The sequence below is a fragment of the Miniopterus natalensis genome, chromosome 3 (genome assembly GCF_054644295.1).
Source record: "Miniopterus natalensis isolate mMinNat1 chromosome 3, mMinNat1.hap1, whole genome shotgun sequence".
NCBI classification, from domain to species: domain Eukaryota; kingdom Metazoa; phylum Chordata; class Mammalia; order Chiroptera; family Miniopteridae; genus Miniopterus; species Miniopterus natalensis.
In genome coordinates this window covers 11,622,425-11,641,817 of record NC_142083.1, presented here as the reverse complement: position 1 = coordinate 11,641,817, position 19,393 = coordinate 11,622,425, and the positions used below count along the sequence as shown (strand labels likewise).

Sequence of the window (19,393 nt, the reverse complement as noted above, 5' to 3'; positions counted from 1 at the left end):
ATCTAGGAGCTTTTTTCATAGCTAATTTTTAAGTTGATGATTTTGTATGACCCATGAATGATGTTATAAATATCCAAATGGCCCTTGGCAGGAATAAGTTTCCCCACCCCTGCTTTACTCAGAAGCCTATATCACTTAATTCTTAAATGAAGTCTCATTTTTCAGTTGAGAGGACACTGAAGCTCGAAAAGGTTGACTAATTATGTGCCTAAATTGCTAATAAATGGTGCAGCCAAGATTTGTGCCCAGGCAGCTGGATTCTTAACCACTCTGCCCTACTACCTCCCTGTAAAACCAGGAGCTGGAAAGTCTTCATGAGGGAGAATGTCACGAGTTACAGGTGTGGAAAACTATGCAAACAGAGAGGCTCTAACTTGGCAATTGGCAAGTTATATTAGATTCCATTAATATAATGGCATTGTTGTGTGACACATGAATTAGAAATTGCTGATGAATAATAGATCGTATCAACTGTTTCTCTGAACCGAAGACTTTCCCGGAGAACTTTTTGCACATTTCATTTTAGAACAACTAAAATAACATCATTTCCAGAACAATTTGATTTGTTTTATGCATCTAAAAAAAAAAAAAAAAAATACAAAAAAGGGACTTTCTTAGAGTGTGGACATTTTCAGACAATAGTCATAAGACCAAGGGGAGGCTCATTGTAATCAAAGTTGCACTTTGTATGTTGCTACTTCCTAAAATAATCTGGAACTAATGTATCTAAGCAACCTACTTCCTGTTCATTGAGTTACAAGCCACCTAAAATCAGGACAGACCAGTTCTCTGCTCCAGGAGGAAACGGTTTCATTTAAATCCGGAGCCCTACACTAATACTTTCAGAGGGACCTGAAATAAGATGTCACTCCTGCCTGGAGCTCCCCGGTGCACCTTCTGCTACGCTTTGCAAGGTCTCTGGGTCCAGTCTTCATTGGTTTTAGCCATAGGCTTTCTCTAGTCATGTGACATACACCGTCTTTACCATAAGATTTCTTTGGTTTAAGAAATCTTACTGGTGATATAATACCATTTCTTTCTTTGGTGCATTTGAGGACTTAAAAAAAAGAGAGAAAGATTATTCTTTAGGCTGTGACTCTACCTCTAAACCACCTCCCTCAGACTCTGAAAATCAATAAGCGTTTACAACACTTGTGTTTGCATCACAAGGAGTCAGATTGGACACAGTGCCCGGGTGCCCTTGTAAAACTACCCCATTTATTTTGGACCGACCGACTTCACACATGGTCTGTGCTAGGTACTGGATCTGTGTTACACACAAAAGGGTCTCAGTTATAAACAAGGGTCTCCGTTTTATTTCATCTGTCAAATGGAGATAATATTATTTACCTTGGGACACAGGTTTGCTGCAGAAATTAAGTGGGGGGGGAAATAGAGATGAATAGGGTTACACAGTACGGTTTATTGATCATCCAAAGTTATTAATTTAAAAGCATCTTGGGATGGGGGCGCAGGGGGGATACCCTGGTAATAGATGAAGCTGGAAATCAGGAGACCGAATAGGAAGTCACAGCAGTTGCCTGTGGTGAGTTGAGAAACCTTGGGCAGGCTGCTTTTCTTCTTGGTTATTCCTATGAGTACATGTGTCACCGCCAAAACTTCTGATTGCATGAAAACCTGGGGCTATGCTGGAAAAAATAGAGGGGAGAATGGATGAAGGAAACTTCCTAAGTCCAGAAACAGTAGGCCGGGTGGTTTTTCTCCCTTGACATGAGCTTCCCAAACAGGCTTTCTGATGGCTTGGGCCCAGGCCACTGTAATCTGCCCACTTCATGGGCACCAGAGGAGGTAAGGACTTGAAAGCCTACAGAGTACTTTTCCCTGCGGGCTGATCGCCTGGGTCAGGTGGTGGAACCAGCAAGAACCAGGAACTGAACTCCGTCTCCCGTAATTGCTGTTTACAGTCTGGTGACAGGTTCTTTCCATAACATGTTTAAACCAAGCCAAGGAGAGGCTTCTCCCAGGGTTATTTCTATTTGCATGTCTCCTTCTGTGCCCTGGGTCGCTGGCACGTCTCCAAGACAGTTCTTTTGCACTGTGTATGAATTAATGTCACAATTTGGGGCTGGGAAAGACTTCCCTCTAGAGATTCTCTGAAATCATCTTCAGGATTCTATTCTTGCCTTTACTCCATAATTTAAACCTGGAGACCTGCCAGTCCCTGACATTGTGATAGGAACTCACCAAATTTATCTTGGTTTTATATATCAGGATTAATTTGTTTTCCCAGAGCCCCTCCCTCAATTTGCCTACATCTCCTCATTTCTCAGACTCCCCTTCCCCCCTTTCTCATCCAGAAAGATACTTGAACTTGAGGGCGAAGGGGAAATCTTCCAAATCTTACATATTACATACATTTCACACATAAACAATTACCTCTTAAAAGGGCATTTACCTGGGAAATTACTCTGACTGCTCACTTTATACATTTTCATACACAGAATTTTAGACACAGTGTATAATTTTTATTCATTAAAATTCAGAGGTTTTTTTACATTTTAATTACATGACTTTCCAATGACTGCTCTACGTGTTAAAGGATATCTTCCACCATTTTAAAGTACACATATGTTCCTTCACATGAATCTTATCTATTTTAATTAATATGACTTTATTTCCCCAGGACCTCAAAGAAAAATAAAATTTCAAATGGGAAGGCTCACTGTTTGATGTATCTTACAAGTTTAGTACGTGTAAATTTACCCCTCAGATTTTTTTATAAACACTCTCAGTGCATAAGCCTCCTTTCTAATAAATATAGTTCTGGGTTTTGGGGGGTGTTTTTTTAAAGCATGATTGGCTTTTCTCAGATGGAGGACACAATGGATCTTGGGATTGTCCTTTCTCCATCACCTGTTGGGTCAGGTAGTGTAGACATACAACTTACAGACGTGCGAGCTGACTTCACGTGGACTCCTCCGCATAGCCTGGGCCGTGCTGGACTCTGGGAGGTATTTAATCAGTCCTCAGGAGTGTAGCACATGGAACATCTGGTTGACCCAAGGGATGTGGTTATTTGGCTGCCACAAAATGAAAGTTTTACTGTATTTTAAGAACCTTAGAATTGAGTTTAAATTTCTGGTTTAATATTTGTTGCAACTTGCACTATAGGAAAAAGACCTGGGCTCTAAGTTGTGGCTTTGTGACCACATGCGTGATCTTGTCCAACAAGTGTTCTCAGGAAATGAAAAGACCCCTAGAGGCCTACGAACTTTGAACCCTCCCTGATCCTGTGCTGTGGGTGAGATTTGTGCAGATGAGCTTGCCTGCATGGGTCCAGGTTATCAGCAGGCTGTGCTTTGATCCTTCCACCTCACGTGACACCTGAATTGCTGCTCCTTGAGCCTGGAGATAACTTCTCGGAAGGGACTGCGCCAGCCTCTCCCATCAGCTCTGCTCTCTGCATTTCAGATCCCCGGGGCAGGTGAGTCCCAAGATTCGTGTGGCTCCGAGGATTCCAAGGGACACATGGAAAGTCCCAAACAGGGCAGCAGTAAAATGAAGCTCAAAAGTCGTCTTTCGGGTAAGTGGAACTCTGCCTGATACAGTCTTTCTGAAAATAAGCTTCCAGCCTCAGGAGTGGGAATATATAATCATTAGCAGGGTGAGCTTTTTTTCCCCTTAAAACCTCAAAATTGTTTTTCCTTTCCTTTTTTTAAAAATGTATTGGTTTTGAGAGAGAAACATCAACTTGTTGTTCCACTTATTTATGCATTCATTGGTTGATTTTTGCATGTGCCCTGACCGGCGATCAAACCCCCAAACTTGGTGTAACAGGATGACACTGTTAACTAATTGAGCTGCCCGGCCAGGGCCAAAATTATTTTTCCTTTAGATAGTGCATGTCCCAGGCATAAAACTGCATTTAGCCTTGTTTCCCTCGTGAATATTTTTGAGTCATAATGAAGTGAATGTCAACATCCCTGTTTGATGAAATTTAAATTTCCTGTGTACTTGGTTCATTTACTTCAGTAGGACTTCCGGTGACCCTTTCAGGGCGGAATATCCCTGGTGGCCTGTTTCCCAGCAAACATACCTCTCCCCCAAGCCCTTGGTCCACCAGAACCAGGGGCAAAGAGCTATTTATATAATATCAAATCTGCATTTCAACTAGATGGGGGTGGGGGTGAGATGGAGTTACAGATTTGACATTTCCTGGGCACATCCTTTAGCACCTGGCCTGTGCCCTGAGACATAAGTTAGTGTTGGAAGCAGAGGCTGTCTGCTGGGACCCCATGAACTCCATGGGTCCCAGGAACTTTTGCCTTGACAGGCTCTTTCCTCTATTAAAAATATACTAAAAATTATGTCTTAGGACTGCATTGGTACAGAGTTACAAGCTGGACTCGTTATTAACTATTCATTACTATTCTTTTTTTTCCTTCTGATTTTAAAAGAAATTAAAACACTTTTATGGGCCCCTAAAAGTGATGTAGGCCCCCAGCACTGTGTCTGTGGCCGGAAGGAGAAGTTAGTCCTGGCTACCCATCCACGCAAGACACCTGGTATAGCAGGAAAAATAAGAGTTTGGAAGCTCGGCAGAACCAAGCTCACCCTTCAGCCCTTGAGTTACCTAATGACCTACTGCTGGTCATTTAGCGTCCCTGAACTTGCACTCCCTCGCCTGAAAAAGGGAGATGATGACACTGACTTTGAAAGGCTGAGCAGATTTTTAAAAATAATAATAATAAACTCACATGAAAGCAGCTAGCACAAAGCATGTATGTTAACACCCCAAAAACGTCAGTTTCCTCTTCCTGCCACTCAAATCTGTGCCTGTCAACCAAGAACATCCCCCGCCCCACTGCCTGGCCCTCTGCCGAGTTATTTTCGGGTGAGGTGGCAGGTCTAGGGCCATGCAATACATCGCCGTTCTTTGAGTAACAAAAAGGATTACTGTGTAAGTTAGAATAATGAGGTGGTATATATCCGAGCAAACGCTAGAATGTGGGTTTGTGACAAGGAAAGTGTGAGGACTAGAGTCTGATGAATCTAAAGAGAGACATCGTGCCAAAGCTCCTCACGTGGAGAGAAAGACCAGCAGCCCGGGAACGACTGCGAAAAATACATTTAAATCCCGTGTGTGTTTGGACTGGAAGTCACGGGCAGAGAGGACATCTGTAGGTCGGCTCTCTTGGCAGAGTTGGTCAACACCTTGTAAACGGTTCCCAGGGGAGGGCCACAGGGCGCTGGGAAAATATGAGGGACCTTTGAAACCAGTGCAGTCACGTTCCTCATTTTATGGGTGAGACCAGAGAAGTTAAGGGAATCCTAAAGGTCACTCGTTCAGCGCCCCCAAACAGATCTGCCTCCCAGACAGAGTCCTCCCCCCACCCCACCCGCCCCGACTTCTAAGGATCTTGAAAGGAATCCTGTCCCCCGGTCTGGGGCTTCATAGATACGGATATGGGGAGGGGTCCAGCTGAGGACCCTCCAGGTCCATGATTCTCTAACTCTGTTTATTCTGTTTAGAATGAGCAGCACATTCCTCGAGTGGTAAATCCAGGGCTGGCTACTGTTTGCCACAAATGGACGCCACCCTCTCTCCCCGTGTCCTTCCCGGACACCCAGGGCCATGACGAGGACACGTAGACCTGTGAAAGGAGCGCTGCCCAGCTCGGCCACTGCTGCTGTGTGGCCGGGGACGAGGGGCTTCCCCCCTCTGGCTCTCCGTTTCTCCCTTTACTCTGCCGGTCAGTGTGAGCGCCTTCTCAGCGCCGGGCCTCGTGGCGAGACGGAGCCGAGGGAGGGCACCGGGCGGTGCCAGCAGGAGGGCGGCAGCAATGGGCGCTCACGGGGGGTAGCTGCCGCTGTTCCCACCCGCGTTGCCATTACTATCTCATAGTCCTCGGCATGGCCACTGTTCTCTGCTCTTTCCCTCTCAGGAGGGCAGGGTGCTTCGGTGGGTTCGGACAGGGAGGGTGGCTCTGGGCTGCGGCGCTCGGGGCGGCCTTCAGAGGATGCGAGGAGGGCCGGGGCCTCGGCAGGGCTTCGTAGGACAGAAGCGAAGGAAAACAGCGGCCCAGACGTGAGAAAAACGCACGAGACACGCTTCGGGACAGCGGGGGCTGCTGGTTAGAGTAGTTCGGGGTAACTGTTCCTCCCCACCCGTCTGCAGGAGCCAGTAATTCATCAGCGACGGCGACGCCGGCCAGCAGAGCGTGTCGGAGCGATTAGGGGAAAGGAGACGCCTGGGGTGGGAGGTGCCGGCGAGGTTGGGTGAAACGTCGAGCGGTGTTTATGTGCTCCCCGGTTTTGGAAAGGATGCCGGCTTTGGACAGATCCTCTCCTTTGAGAGTCAGCAGGCTAGAGCCGTGAGTTCACGTAGCCGAGCAGTGGGAGATAAGACTGGAAAAGCAATTTGGAGACCTGTTAAAGAGGCTTAAGGAGCTGGGGCTGTGTTCAGTGCTGTGAAATATGTTCAGGCCGCAGACATTTGAATACAGAAGGTTTTAATGTGATGAGCTGCTCATTTGTCTGTCCTGCAAACTTGGGTATTTATTTCATAGCTTCTTAAAGTGAGTCAGTGTGGTGGTCACGTGTCAGTATATTATCTACAGACACTACCGTATGTGGTTTCTCCTCTGTGGATGGCAAGTGCCTCCCTGTCGGCTCCAAAGGAATTTTCTTCTAATAAATCTTTTCAGATGAGTAAGCATGCCAAGAGAGATTAATCTGGTCATGAATTATTAAGGAGGTTCTATAAAGAGGTTCCAGCCATTTCCACTACGATTTTTGCCCAGTCTGGCTCCAAAAATGACTGAAGCGATTTCATGGAACATTTTTTCTGAAATTCCAACCTGAGTTTTAATTACTTCTCGCCTTCTTTTTTGGCCAGCAGGGTTCCCTTTTAATTTTTAATATTTTTTTATTTATTCGTGTTCATACCTTAGGCTTGTGATCTTTTTAAATGGAAAATATTCTTTGACTGCAAAGGAATTTCAGGTTTTTGAAAACCTGTATAACAAAGTTAATACTCAGCTTTTGAAAAACCAAGCCTTGTCCATTAAAATAACTGTATCAGCCCTATTCTGTCTTTCCATCACCATTAGAAATCCATCAATATATTATTTGTAAGAGTGCAGAATCAGCTCATTTTATCCCATGAAACACTTTTAGGTAAACTGAAATTTTAGGTCATCAAATAAAGCATTACCTGGTCTAGGAGAGCTGGAGATTCCAAAGACTGTATGTGTGTATAGCTATACTCACAGACATACGTATCTGCATATGTGCATATATATGGTACAGCGATTTTCAACCAGTGTGCCGTAAGAATTTTTAAAACATGCAATACCCAACTAGTCAGGGACACTGACCTCTTTTCCCTTAGATCGTCATATTAAAAAAATAACAACAGCCAACACAAGAATTGCCGTCCAGTGTGAATGAATCAAAATTATACCTTTTTTTTTTTTTTTGTCAGATCGGCAAAAAATACACATTTTTTGTTGTGCCGCACAATTTTAGTAATTAGTTTATGTGTGCCATGAGGTGAAGAAGGTAGAAAGTCACTGATACAGTGTATAGTGTTATCAATGTAATGTGACTATAGCTACTATATTCAATGTAATTAAGACATCATTTAAGATTAAAGTCCCTTAAATTACCTTATTTTTAAAGGGCACATAATGTAAAGGAGGCACTGATAAGGGTGTCTTTAAAAATCATTCCTATAAAAATTTCTTAAACAGGACCCAAAAGTACTAACCGAAAAGAGAGAAATCTATATATTGTACTATGTTAAAATTATGAACTTTTGCTCGTCAAAAAGTAACATTAAGAGAGTGAAAGGCAAGTCACAGACATGGAGAAGATATTTACAATACATAGATTCCATCATCTATCCAAATATCCAAAATATATTTACCAAAAATATTAAAATTCTATAAATCAACCACAAAAGACAGAAACCCAATAAAAGAATGAGCAAAAGATGTAAACAGGCACTTTACACCTTTACCAAAGAAAAACAGCCAATGAATATTTTAAAGGAAGCTCAAGCTCATCAGTCATCAGTGAAATGTAGATTAAAACCACAATGAAATACCTGTTTGTATCCACCAGAGTGGCTAAAATTTAAAAGACTGACAACACTAAGTGCGACACAGATGTGGAGAAACCAGAACTCACGCACACTGGTGATACGACATCGGTAAAGGGGCGTGTATACCTGTAACCCAGCAACTCCACTCCTAGATCTATGTCCCCCAGACACGACATCTATGAGAATGTCCAATAACAGCATATTCTAGATTGGGGTCAGTAACTGCTGCCTACAGCTATATTTGTACGGCCCATGAGCTAGAAATGCCTTCTACAATTTTAGTGGGTTGTAAAAGATTTTTTTAAAGAATATGCTACAGAGACCATTTGTGGCCCATAAATCCTAAAACATTGACTGTCTCGCCTTTACCAAAAGAAAAAAGTTTGCCGACCCTTGTTCTAGAACTGAAACTGGAAACAAACCCAATGTCCATCAGCAAAAGAATAGATAAATTGTGGTGTGCTTATACAATGAAAGCATACAAAAATGGGATGAACAATCTATTGACATGCAACAACATAATGGAATTTCACAAACAAATGCTAAGAGTGAGGAACCAGACGCACACAAAAGTACATATCGTATGTGTTCATTTATATAAAGGTTGAAAATAGGCAACGGTAATCTATGATGTTAGAAATTGGGATAATGATTACCCTTGGGTGAGGGGTGGTTGGTGGCACAGAATGGGCTTTCAGGTTCTGGCAAGATTCTATTTCTTGGTTTGGGTGTTGGTTATTGGTACATCCACTTTGTGAAACTTCATGTAACTCTATGCTTATTATTTGTGTACATTTCTGTAAGTTGTTATAATTCTTTTAAGTTTATTTTAAAAGTCATTATTTATACATGAAAAACACCCATCTGCCCCAACAATGGAACTATACCAACCAGCCACAAAGTGATAGTCCTCCATCACTAGAAAACTGTCTACTGAGAGCATTCTCACTGTTTATTGCCTTATCAACCATGGCTACATCATATTTGGATGAAATATATGCATTGCCCTTATCTGGTCCCTTCAAAAACTGATACTTTCTTCATAATCTGGCATTAATGGCTTTGACACACACTGAGCTTATGAAGATCTTGATGGTAGGATGTGGTGAACTCAGTGCTTTAAAAGAATTGGCCACCAGACCTTCTGAAAACCGTAAGTGTGGGTATAAATGCAGCAGGTTCATGCCTTCTCTTCGTTCCATATCAAGCCATGTCTTCCCCCCCCCCCCCATATTTTCCAGGGGGTGTACACCGTCTAGAGTCTGTTGAAGAATATAATGAGCTGATGGTGCGAAACGGGGATCCCCGGGCCAGGATGTTGGAGGTGTCCCGAGATGGCCGGAAGCACTCTCTTCCCCAGTTGCTGGAATCTTCGGGAACAGCGCAGGTAGTTGGTTCCATGGAGCCTCTTGCTTTCTCATGCAGTCACAGCTGACCAGTCAGGGATGGAAGAGCATGCTTCCACCCCTGGGTCTCCAGGCTTTCATTTATCCTTTCAAAGGCCAGCAAGAGCTTCTGTGTCCCAAAAGGAACTGCCCATTTATGTGAGCCAGGAGTATTTGGGACTAGAGATATTATACAGAGTGAGGCCTATCCGGGGAGGCTAGAAGGAGGTCAGCCTAATATTTGAAAACAGAGAAAAAGAGTCCCTTGTTGGACCTTGACATCTTGATCCGCTTCCATCTGGTGGCTTTGGAACCGAGAGCTGCCTTCCACTGCCGGGAGGCTATGGTGCCTCACTGTCCGGTGAACCACCATCACTTGTTTAGTGGGTACATCAGGTGTCAGTTTAACAACTGGGTATGTGGTGTTGGGTCATGTGAGAGAGGAAAGGGAGTGTGTGTGCCTATGCTGTGCCTGAGATCCTGCCTGTTACGTGGTAATGACTGAAACAGGCAGGGTCAGAGGGGGCTGCAGAGAGGGGGACGTGGGCGGTGATGTTAATATTCCAGGGCCTGTCCCCATTAGTGTTTAGGGCTCCATAACCCTGAACGGGGACTCCTGTTCCATTACATCATCCTCAACCCAGGTGAAACTGGGTAGACGTCTCATAACCAAGTTGGAGGCAAGCTCGGTCTCTGGGGAACTCGTGGAGGGTTGAGTCCTGGCACCATCAGCCGGAGGGCTCAAGAGAGAGGAAGGGGGATGGATAGAAAGATAGAAACATCAATGATGAGAGAGAGAAACATCGACTGGCTGCCTCCTGCATGCCCCCTACTGGAGATCAAGCCTACAACCCTGGCATGTACCCAGACCAGAAATCGAACCAGTGACCTCTTGGTTCATAGGTCGATGCTCAGCCACTGAGCCACACCAGCATGGCTGTGTTGTCACCGTTTTACAGATGGCACCATTTTACAGATAGGGCAACTGAATCTTAAAGAGGTGAGGATTTCACTCCAAGTGATAGGCCAGAGTCACAGTGAAGAAAGCTCTCCCTGACCGGTAACATGAAAAGTGCCCATATCTCAGAGGCAGTTGCTGATTAGGCTATTTTGTGTTGAATCCACCCAAAGGCAGCTCAAGTTGAGGCATCAAGAGAAAACAGAGCAAAAAACTTGCTTGGGACCTGGTGAAGTCCTCTAGACTGGAGACGAGTCAGTGACCTGCTCAGAATGACCCCGCTGGACCGACAGAGTGAGCTGCTCAGCAAGCTCAGGAGGGCCACGTGGTGGGGCTGGTTCAGTTAGGGCAGGAGGGGAGTGTTGGCTGCCAAGGGCGGCTGGCCCTGAGGTGGTGACTGGCTGAGGAAACTCTACCGTACTTATAGCCTGGGAGTACCTATTTCTAACCAGGCTCCCAGGAACGAGGAAGCACAGCTAGTAAAGATTTTAGAGAAAAGACATTCTTTCCTCTTTAAATTGCCCTTTCTCTCGCCTTCTCTTATTTTCTGTTCTTTTTTTCTCTCCCAGGGTTCACCTTTTTTCTTGTTCTCTCTCCCTCCGCTAAAAGGTATTGTCCAGAGTAGAGCTACCCACTAAAACCTTCTGCAGCGATGGGAATGTTTTATATCTGTACCGCCCCAGACAGTAGCCGCAGGTGTCTACTGAGCGTGTGGAGAGTGGCCTGTGAGACTGAGGACTGCATTTTTTACTTTAACTCATCCTAATTTGAATATAGGCAGCCACAGGTGGCTGGTGGCTGCCATTATGGACAGCACAAGTCTGGAAAGTGCAGGGGGACCCCTGAAACAGAGGACAGGGAAGCAGGCAGGCCCCTGGTTCCCAAAGGAGTGATGGAATGAGGTGCTGCTGGAGATGGGCAATCAGAGAGAGTTCCCTTACACATCCGCACATGTGCCTCTGTACCCAAGGGTTGGAACCCCACAGGCGGTGTCAGGCCGTTTCCACGGGGGTTTCAGTAAAAGGGGAGTAACCTTGCCAAGCCAACATTGGTTTTTTATTGCATTAGAGTCTGGGAGGCCAACATAGCTGGCAGATATTTTGTAAAACTGCAAAATATAATTGTTCTAAGCTGCCAGAAATACAAAAATATCATTAGCAGACGTCTCGTTTCTACCTTTGAGTGTGGAATACCCTCTTTAAGGAAAAATCTATTTCTGATGTCTCTTTTCTCATATTAAATATGAAGTGATATCTTTTTTCTTTTTTTTTTTTTTGCTTATGCTGAAATACCTGTCATTTAAGACATTTATTATAAGAAGAATAGCATGGAATCTCCTGTTTAGGCTATAGAGTGCGCTGCTCACACACGTATGTGCTGGGGGTGATGGGCAGTACAGAGATGGAGATTTGCGCTGCTGTGTGCCAGGAAGGGAGAGTGCGGCTTACGGGGAAAGTATTTCATGGTGCAAATGTGAGGGATTAGAGCTGAAGCTGCGGCAGTCTCTCAGCGGCATGTTTTTGCAGAATAATAGTCATCTGGGTTTGCGGTTTGGGTTTTATAAGAAACAAGGGCTTACTAAGTTTTTGAGTGAGTGAATTAAGCTTAAAATGACGAATGCTTTCTAACCATGGGCATGAACTTGGGGTGGGGGTAGGGGGTGACTTCCAAGGGAGACCCTGACCCCAGGGTGGTCATGCTACGTCTCCGAGGCCTCTGGGTTTCTGGTTCCTGACTCAATTCCAGAAAACAGAAAGCAGGGTCCATGGAGCACAGTTGAGGAAAGAACTCCTGATGTCTGCAGCCTCCAGACCGTTCTTTCTGTGGCGGAAGAAGGCGTGGCAATTTATTGCAGAAGAGGCTATTCCTCCGGTGTCATTGAAAGCATTTTATTTTATGTCTTTATTTTTTAATTATTATTACTTTGTAATCCTTGCCTGAGGATATATTTTTATTGATGTCTTGAGAGAGAGAGAGAAACATCGATGTGAGAGAGAAACATCTATCAGTTGCCTCCTGTACATGCCCCGCCTGGGGATTGAACCCACAGCCTTTGGGTGCATGGGCCGACGCTCCAGCCAACTGAGCCACCCAGCCAGGGCCCTCTGGTGTTATTTATAATAAGCTTTCTTTAAGCCGCTAAACCAGGGGGGAATGGCTATCTAACTCAAAAGACAGCTGAGGTGTTCAAAACCTGAATCTATCGGATGCCGGAGGCCACGGAAGGGTAGCCGGCGCTCTGACTGCCGTGTGCCGCCTTGCAGGAGTACCACATCGTGAAGAAATCCACCCGCTCCCTCAGCACCACGCAGGTGGAGTCTCCGTGGAGGCTCATCCGGCCGTCGGTCATCTCCATCATCGGGCTGTACAAAGAAAAAGGCAAGGTGAGTGCTTTTCTGCCCGCTGTTTGCCCTCCAGGCGAATGTTGGCATAGATTTTTAAATGGCCACTTTTTATTAGTGTTGTTTTTATATGAAACTTAAAGATGCTTAAAGAGGAAGAGCTTATGTGGCCCTGACGTGTATCCGAGCGGATTCCGGGCGTCCTTGCCTGTGGGCCTCTGAGTGAGATGCTCACACCTTTGCCCTCTGATTTAAGCAGTCGCAGCACTTGGCCTTGAGGGCAGAACTGAAGTGAACGCCCCGCTTTCACCACTATTGAGAGGAAAGCAGACCCTGCAGCTTCGGGGATACTCCCAGTTCACCCTTTGAATGGATTTCATGATACTGATATTATCATAAAGAGAATGATGCATGTAGCTTGATTATACAAATATCAAAGTATTCGTCTGATATTACAGAAAATGAAAAGACTGAAACAAAGGGATGAAACAAACATGGCACCTGGATAGTGGGAAATGACTCCCTGAGCTACTAGTTAATCCTTGTGAAATTGCCATTTTTGGAGATCAACGATTGTCAAATATTGGCAGTTTCCTATGTTTTGACCTAAAACTTTCTCCCTTTAATGGGATGCAGAGCTAGCACAATGTGAATATATATTGGGGTGGGGGCAAGGAAGGGAACACAAACTTGAATTTATAGCTGGGTGGCTTCACTACGAGGTGACTGGGGAGGGCACCTCAGTTGAGGACCACAATGGGAAGGATGCCCTCAGTGAAATGCTGCAGTGCCAACCTGTCCCTCCGTCTGCTTTGGGTGTAGGGCCTTGGCTTTAGCATTGCTGGAGGTCGCGACTGCATTCGAGGACAGATGGGGATTTTTGTCAAGACTATTTTCCCAAATGGGTCAGCCGCCGAGGATGGAAGACTTAAAGAAGGTAGGCTTGGTGGTCCTCAGTGGGGGTGAGCTCTGATTCCGTGGGAATCTGCCCCTTTGCAAGATGTGGAGTGAATGCACAGCGACTGAGGCTGCGGGCTGGGGAGTTAGGTAGACCTGGGCTGAATCCAGCACTTACCACGTCATGGCCTTGGACAACTGTAACCTGAGCTTCACTTTCCTCAGTTGCAGGTATGGGGAAGTAATATGAACCTTGAAGAGTTGTTGTGAGGATTACATGAGATAATATGTGAAAAGTGGCTTGCTATTTTTATTCAGGTCGTTAAATATCTACCTTATTCCCTTGGTCCTTGATCGGGTTCCTGGCCTTGAAAATTCCTGTGAGTCTGTGGTCCATTCTTGCCTTGGGGCTGGATACATAGACATCTTTTACATTCTCCATAGCACCTACCTTTTTGCCACACACAAACATACTAATCAAGTGCTCCCCCCTACACTCCATTTTATGGAGAGATAAGTGATAGATAACATTGTGTAAGTTTAAGGTGTACGACATGATGACTTGATACACATATATTGTGAAATGATTACCACAGTCCAGTTAGTTAACACCCCCATCACCTCACATCACCTGTTCTGTATGTGTATGGTGACACCTTTTAAGATCTACTTTCTTAATGCATTTCAAGAATATAATATAATATGGTTAATCGTAGTCACCATGGTGTACATTAGATCCCCAGAACTTATTCATGAATTCTGATTTTTTTCCTTTTTGTTAATATACTTCCTTCACGAAATGATAGAATCACAATATTTCTAGTTACCTTCAAAACTGGTGTGACTGTTCCTTTCACTTGGCCCAAAGTATCGGTGCTGCTGTGTTAAACTGTTGTTCTGTTTTGTTTTGTTTCATTAACTGGTAGAGTAAATTGGAGTCTCCTTTTTCAGGCAGAGTGACCCTAGAAGCCTGTATGCTAATGGCGAGACGTGACCAGGCTTAATATTTTGATGGCAGAGTATTTATTTCTGTCTCTTGGAGGAAGGGTTGGCTCCCAGGTGGCGTTTGTGTCTGTGTACAGAGCAGCGTGAAGTTCTAGCAGCAGAGCGTTTTCGTAATGGATGTGCCCTGTGCTCACTTGCTGAAATTCTTCCTGCAGTGCTGGTGGAATGGAGCAACCTGGAGGGAAAAGTCAGTAGTTAGGAAAGGTTAATAGCACTCGATTCTTTCTAATACTTTTTTTTATCTGTATTCATTTACAATAAAGACAAGTCATTGAAATGAATTTTCAACCTGTTGAATGGTCTTTTTAAAATCTTGGATAAAGATTTTTAAGAGCATGAGCAATCATATTCGTGTTTCCATCGTTTTCCTGTGTGGAAACAAACCCAAAACCTCACCAGGTTGAGCAATCAGTTTTGCAGGTGATTTTTAAACAGATTCATTCACGTATTTTACAACTTCTATAATTGTGTAAAAGGGAAGGCACATAACAAATGCATGGGAAGCCACTACATTTGTAAACTCATGTACAGGATTCCTTGCTCAAGTGCACAGTGTGTCCCTGGGATGGGCCGTCCACGGGAGGGGAAACCAAGATCTCACGCTGCTTTGCACTGTTAGAGGTAGGAGAGGTCCCTCTTCGGTCCTGCGCTGCTGTGCGAGGTCCATCTGCTCTTCTCTCGGGGCCCCTCTGTAGTGTTTCTGATGAACTGTTATTTTAAAAAACAGACCGTGTTACCAGAGTACAAACTAGAAACAAACTCTGGTAAGTCAACAGGATGTCGAAGTTCTTTTCTATTCCCAGCAGACACTATCAACAGCTTGAAAAATGACCTAACTATACCTTCTTGGGGTTGGAGATGAGTCCAGATGGGGGGACAGGGGGGCAGGGAGGAAGGGAGAATGTGTGTGCCATTCAACATTAGCCTACAGTAATTTCTTACCTAGAAGCGCAGAGTAACGTGCCAGCTCCGTGACTGAGAATCTGGAGCAGCACCAATAAGACCAGGCATCTAGACTATTTCTAGAGGTGGGGCCGCCATTCCTAAACAATCTCTCACAAGATTTTTTTTGTCTCTGTTATTGAAACCATTTTCCCGGCTCTGTGATGATTCTCCAGGCTCAGGCGCTTGTCTTTCTGCAAAGCTGGGAGTGGCTGCTCACATGGGGTGTGTGTTCATGCTTCGTTGCCTGTGTGTGGGTTTAAGTTTTTAAACAAAGACCATGAGGAAAGACTTGGGACTCAGTTTTTGCAGTTTGATCTCTAAACATAGGACATCTGTTATTAAACTTGGCAATAGCTAAAGAATAAGACCTTGATGCTTCCCATAGTTGTTTTAATTAAAGGTGGAAATACAGAATTACTGCAAAAGAATATGCATTGATTTTCCCACTTTGTGACATTCCTGGGAGCTAAGCTAAGGACAGTGGATTGGAACAATAAAATTCATTTTATAGAGCGGTAAATCAGGGACCACATGGTATCCAGTTCTCATACCTACTAAGCAGTTAGATGCCTATAAATTAAAACACCCATCCCCCTTTTGCTTCCTCTGCTGTAGTGTCTGTTGAATGTGTTCCCTCCTTTGGATCACCGTTTTCCTCCCCAGAGGCTCAGGACTCCATCCTGGATTGTGTGGACTGTAGCAGCCTGCTTGGTTTCCCCCCTCCAGGAGCAGTGACTCCAAGGCCCAGTGTTTGTTTGTTTGTTTATTTATTTATTTTTAATATATCTTTATTGATTTCAGAGAGAGGAAAGGAGAGGGAGAGAGAGATAGAAACATCAATGATGAGAGAGTCATTGATCAAGCCGCAACCGGGCATGTGCCCTGACCGGGAATCGAACCCCGATCACGTGGATCCTAGGTCGCAGCTCAACCGCTGAGCCATGCCCGGCCAGGCCCAAGGCCCAGTGTTAATGTAATTCTCCTGTTTGGTCACTAGGGGACGAAATCCTAGATGTCAATGGGATACCAATAAAGGGCTTGACGTTCCAAGAGGCCATTCATACCTTTAAGGTAACGACATTCTTACTGATCTCCGTCATTTGCTTATGTTTTTCACCCTTTGACGTAGGGACAGTCTGAATGTCTTAGCTCCACTTTCTTCTTGTTTTCTCAGCAAATCCGTAGTGGATTATTTGTGTTAACGGTACGCACAAAGTTATTGAGCCCAAGCCTCACCCCCTGCTCAACGCCCACACACATGAGCAGGTCCAGCTCCCCAAACTTCAACGCCAGTGGGGGAACCTCGGCGGTAGGCTCCGACGAAAGCAACTCCTCATCCCTGGGTCGGAAGGCCCCTGGGCCCAAGGACAGAATTGTCATGGAAGTAACGCTCAACAAAGGTGATACCAGCTGCCCTCACTTTCGTTACGTGCTCTCAAATAGCAATGTGTTATTTGTTCTTAGGTTAACTTTTTATAGTTTTTCTCTGAACCATTCCTTTGGAACGATCTGCTTCCAACTACATGTGGTATTCTTTAAGTGCACAGTGGGATCAAAGGTGTAGATTTTAGTCATTTTACTAAAGCAAAGGGAAGTTACCAGTAGTCCACAGTCCTTTAAGCTCTCCCCAGATAAATCACTGTGTGTCTGAGACTCGTGTTTAAAAAAACCACTAACCAGCTTTATTCTAGCGCTAATATAAAGTTTTAAAGAACAAAAGATTACAGTTAAGAATACAGTTAACAACAGTAACTAACTCATGGGTAATCACCAAATCTTACTGCTTTTCACCTGAGTTTTCTTTCCCCACCTACTGTAGAAATATGAGGCACAATTAAATAATCAAGAGATTAGATGCTAAAACAAGAGGGAAAAGAAAACCTAAAGTTGCACATCCAGAATAAAATTTATTACTTCAACTCTGCCTATTTCCAAAAAATAGATTTGAGAGGCTCTTTAGAGTAAGCAGAGTAGATCACTGAATAATTTACAGTCCAGTGTTAGCCGTGGTTCTGCCATGGACTCGTTTCGTGACCAGATCGTGGCAATGTGGACAGAGAAGAGCAGGATTTACTTTTTGAGCCTGGTTAAAAATAAATGGCTATTGGTCCGAATATCCATTCATGCAGCTTCAGATCACTCATGCTTGCTTTTTGTGTTTGTTTTCTGTGAACGGTGCCTCTCGCAGAGCCCAGAGTTGGACTGGGCATTGGCGCCTGCTGCCTGGCCCTGGAGAACAGCCCTCCGGGCATCTACATTCACAGCCTCGCCCCGGGGTCCGTGGCCAAGATGGAGAGCAACCTGAGGTGCGTGCAAACCCCGTGCGGGGCCGGCATGTTCACGACTCTCTGAGTCCATGCCCATGTAAGATACCCGCCCTATCACATTCCTTTGTGCGAATCTTAATCTTTGTCTTATTTGCAGAAATATAGCCAGGATTATAATTAATAGCATCTCCAGAGATGAAAAGCTAATATAAAGAAATTCGGTTGAATCGGAGAATTCTGGATCTTGGCTTTTCCTTTTTGGACAACAGAAGTTCAGTTTCAGAAATGACAAAACGCAGCTCTATACAGATAACTATGACTATCTAAATATTTTCTTTCACTTTTACATTCAGTTCTGTAAGATTCACTTGAGATGCTGGGAAATGCTCAAAGTGGTTCAGGGTCACTGGTTGCAAGAGAGTCCTCAAATCACGCCCTCGAATGGGGGTGCCTTATTATTAAGTTGTGCCATTCCTTTTTGAGCGGCGATGTCCAGATGCCTACTGTCTGAAGTCACTGCGTGTCTCATTTCTGAATCCACTAGCTGGGTTGTAGCATGGGTATTTTGTTTATACAAGACATGCCTAGGTGTTCTGTTATATGGTAGTTGCGATGGTTCTGTGCCCACCTAAACCTCACAAGAATGTACACGTCTTGCACAAAGCACTCTGTGCAAACAGTATCACCTTTCTCCCCACTAAGCTTCTAAGTCCTTGAGCAGTTGAGGAATTGTCAAAATGACATTCCTTGAGGTTGCCATCTTGGGGCCCTGTTAATAGATTATATTATGTTTTTAGTTAATCATCAGAGTGAATTTCCATATGAAAAAAAATTTTTAGCAAATCATCCAAAGTACATTAAAGAAAATATACTTTTAGAACCCAAGGAAAAAAAATCCTTTAATGACATCCCAAGATGATGTTTCTTTTTTGAATGGTTCCATATGTCTGGAGCCTGCCAAATGAACATTCTTCAAGCCCCATATAAAGAGTCTTTGTTCTCTCGCACTGAGTTCTCTCCCTATAATTTCAAGTCAAAAATGGGCATCTTGTCCTCAATTTCTCATTTGTTCAAATTTGAAACGTTTTTACAAATTCTTGGGTAACCTTTGAGCTTCAGATATTTCCTCCTTAAATTATATTACAATAATCATTTCAAGATGGTAGGAAAAAAAGAAATAGATGGTGGTCGAGGGGCTCTCCCGTGGTGACGGAGAGGTAGACAGACCTGAGTTCAGCAGTGTGTGACCTCTCGGTGACCTCTCTGAGCCTGTGGCCTTCTCTGCAGAAGGGGGGTAATGATAGCCTCTCGGGCACCGTTGTGTGGATGGCATTGTGTGGTGCCTGGCATACACCACGTGCTCTGGAAGGGGCAGCCTGCATTGCTGCCCTTTTATCTATTTTATGCGGATAGATAAGCATAGTGCTTTCGCCAATCTAAAATCCGATGTGTTTCTATGAATGTGTTGCTCCTTTGCACATATGCGAAGCTGAAATACCTCTTTAAAGTATTGGGAAAAGCTTCCT

At 44.4% G+C, this 19,393-nt stretch overlaps 1 protein-coding gene across 1 annotated transcript in view; it reads left to right on the top strand.

Annotated features, from left to right (window-relative positions):
- Nucleotides 1-19,393, top strand: part of PDZD2 (PDZ domain containing 2) — a 279,692-nt gene that overhangs the window by 232,522 nt on the left and 27,777 nt on the right. The window contains exons 8-14 of the mRNA XM_087815323.1: nt 3,433-3,544; nt 9,310-9,455; nt 12,676-12,795; nt 13,576-13,690; nt 16,598-16,671; nt 16,775-17,000; nt 17,789-17,906. Coding sequence (XP_087671449.1) covers nt 3,433-3,544; nt 9,310-9,455; nt 12,676-12,795; nt 13,576-13,690; nt 16,598-16,671; nt 16,775-17,000; nt 17,789-17,906 — 911 coding nt within the window. The remainder of the gene's footprint in view (nt 1-3,432; nt 3,545-9,309; nt 9,456-12,675; nt 12,796-13,575; nt 13,691-16,597; nt 16,672-16,774; nt 17,001-17,788; nt 17,907-19,393) is intronic.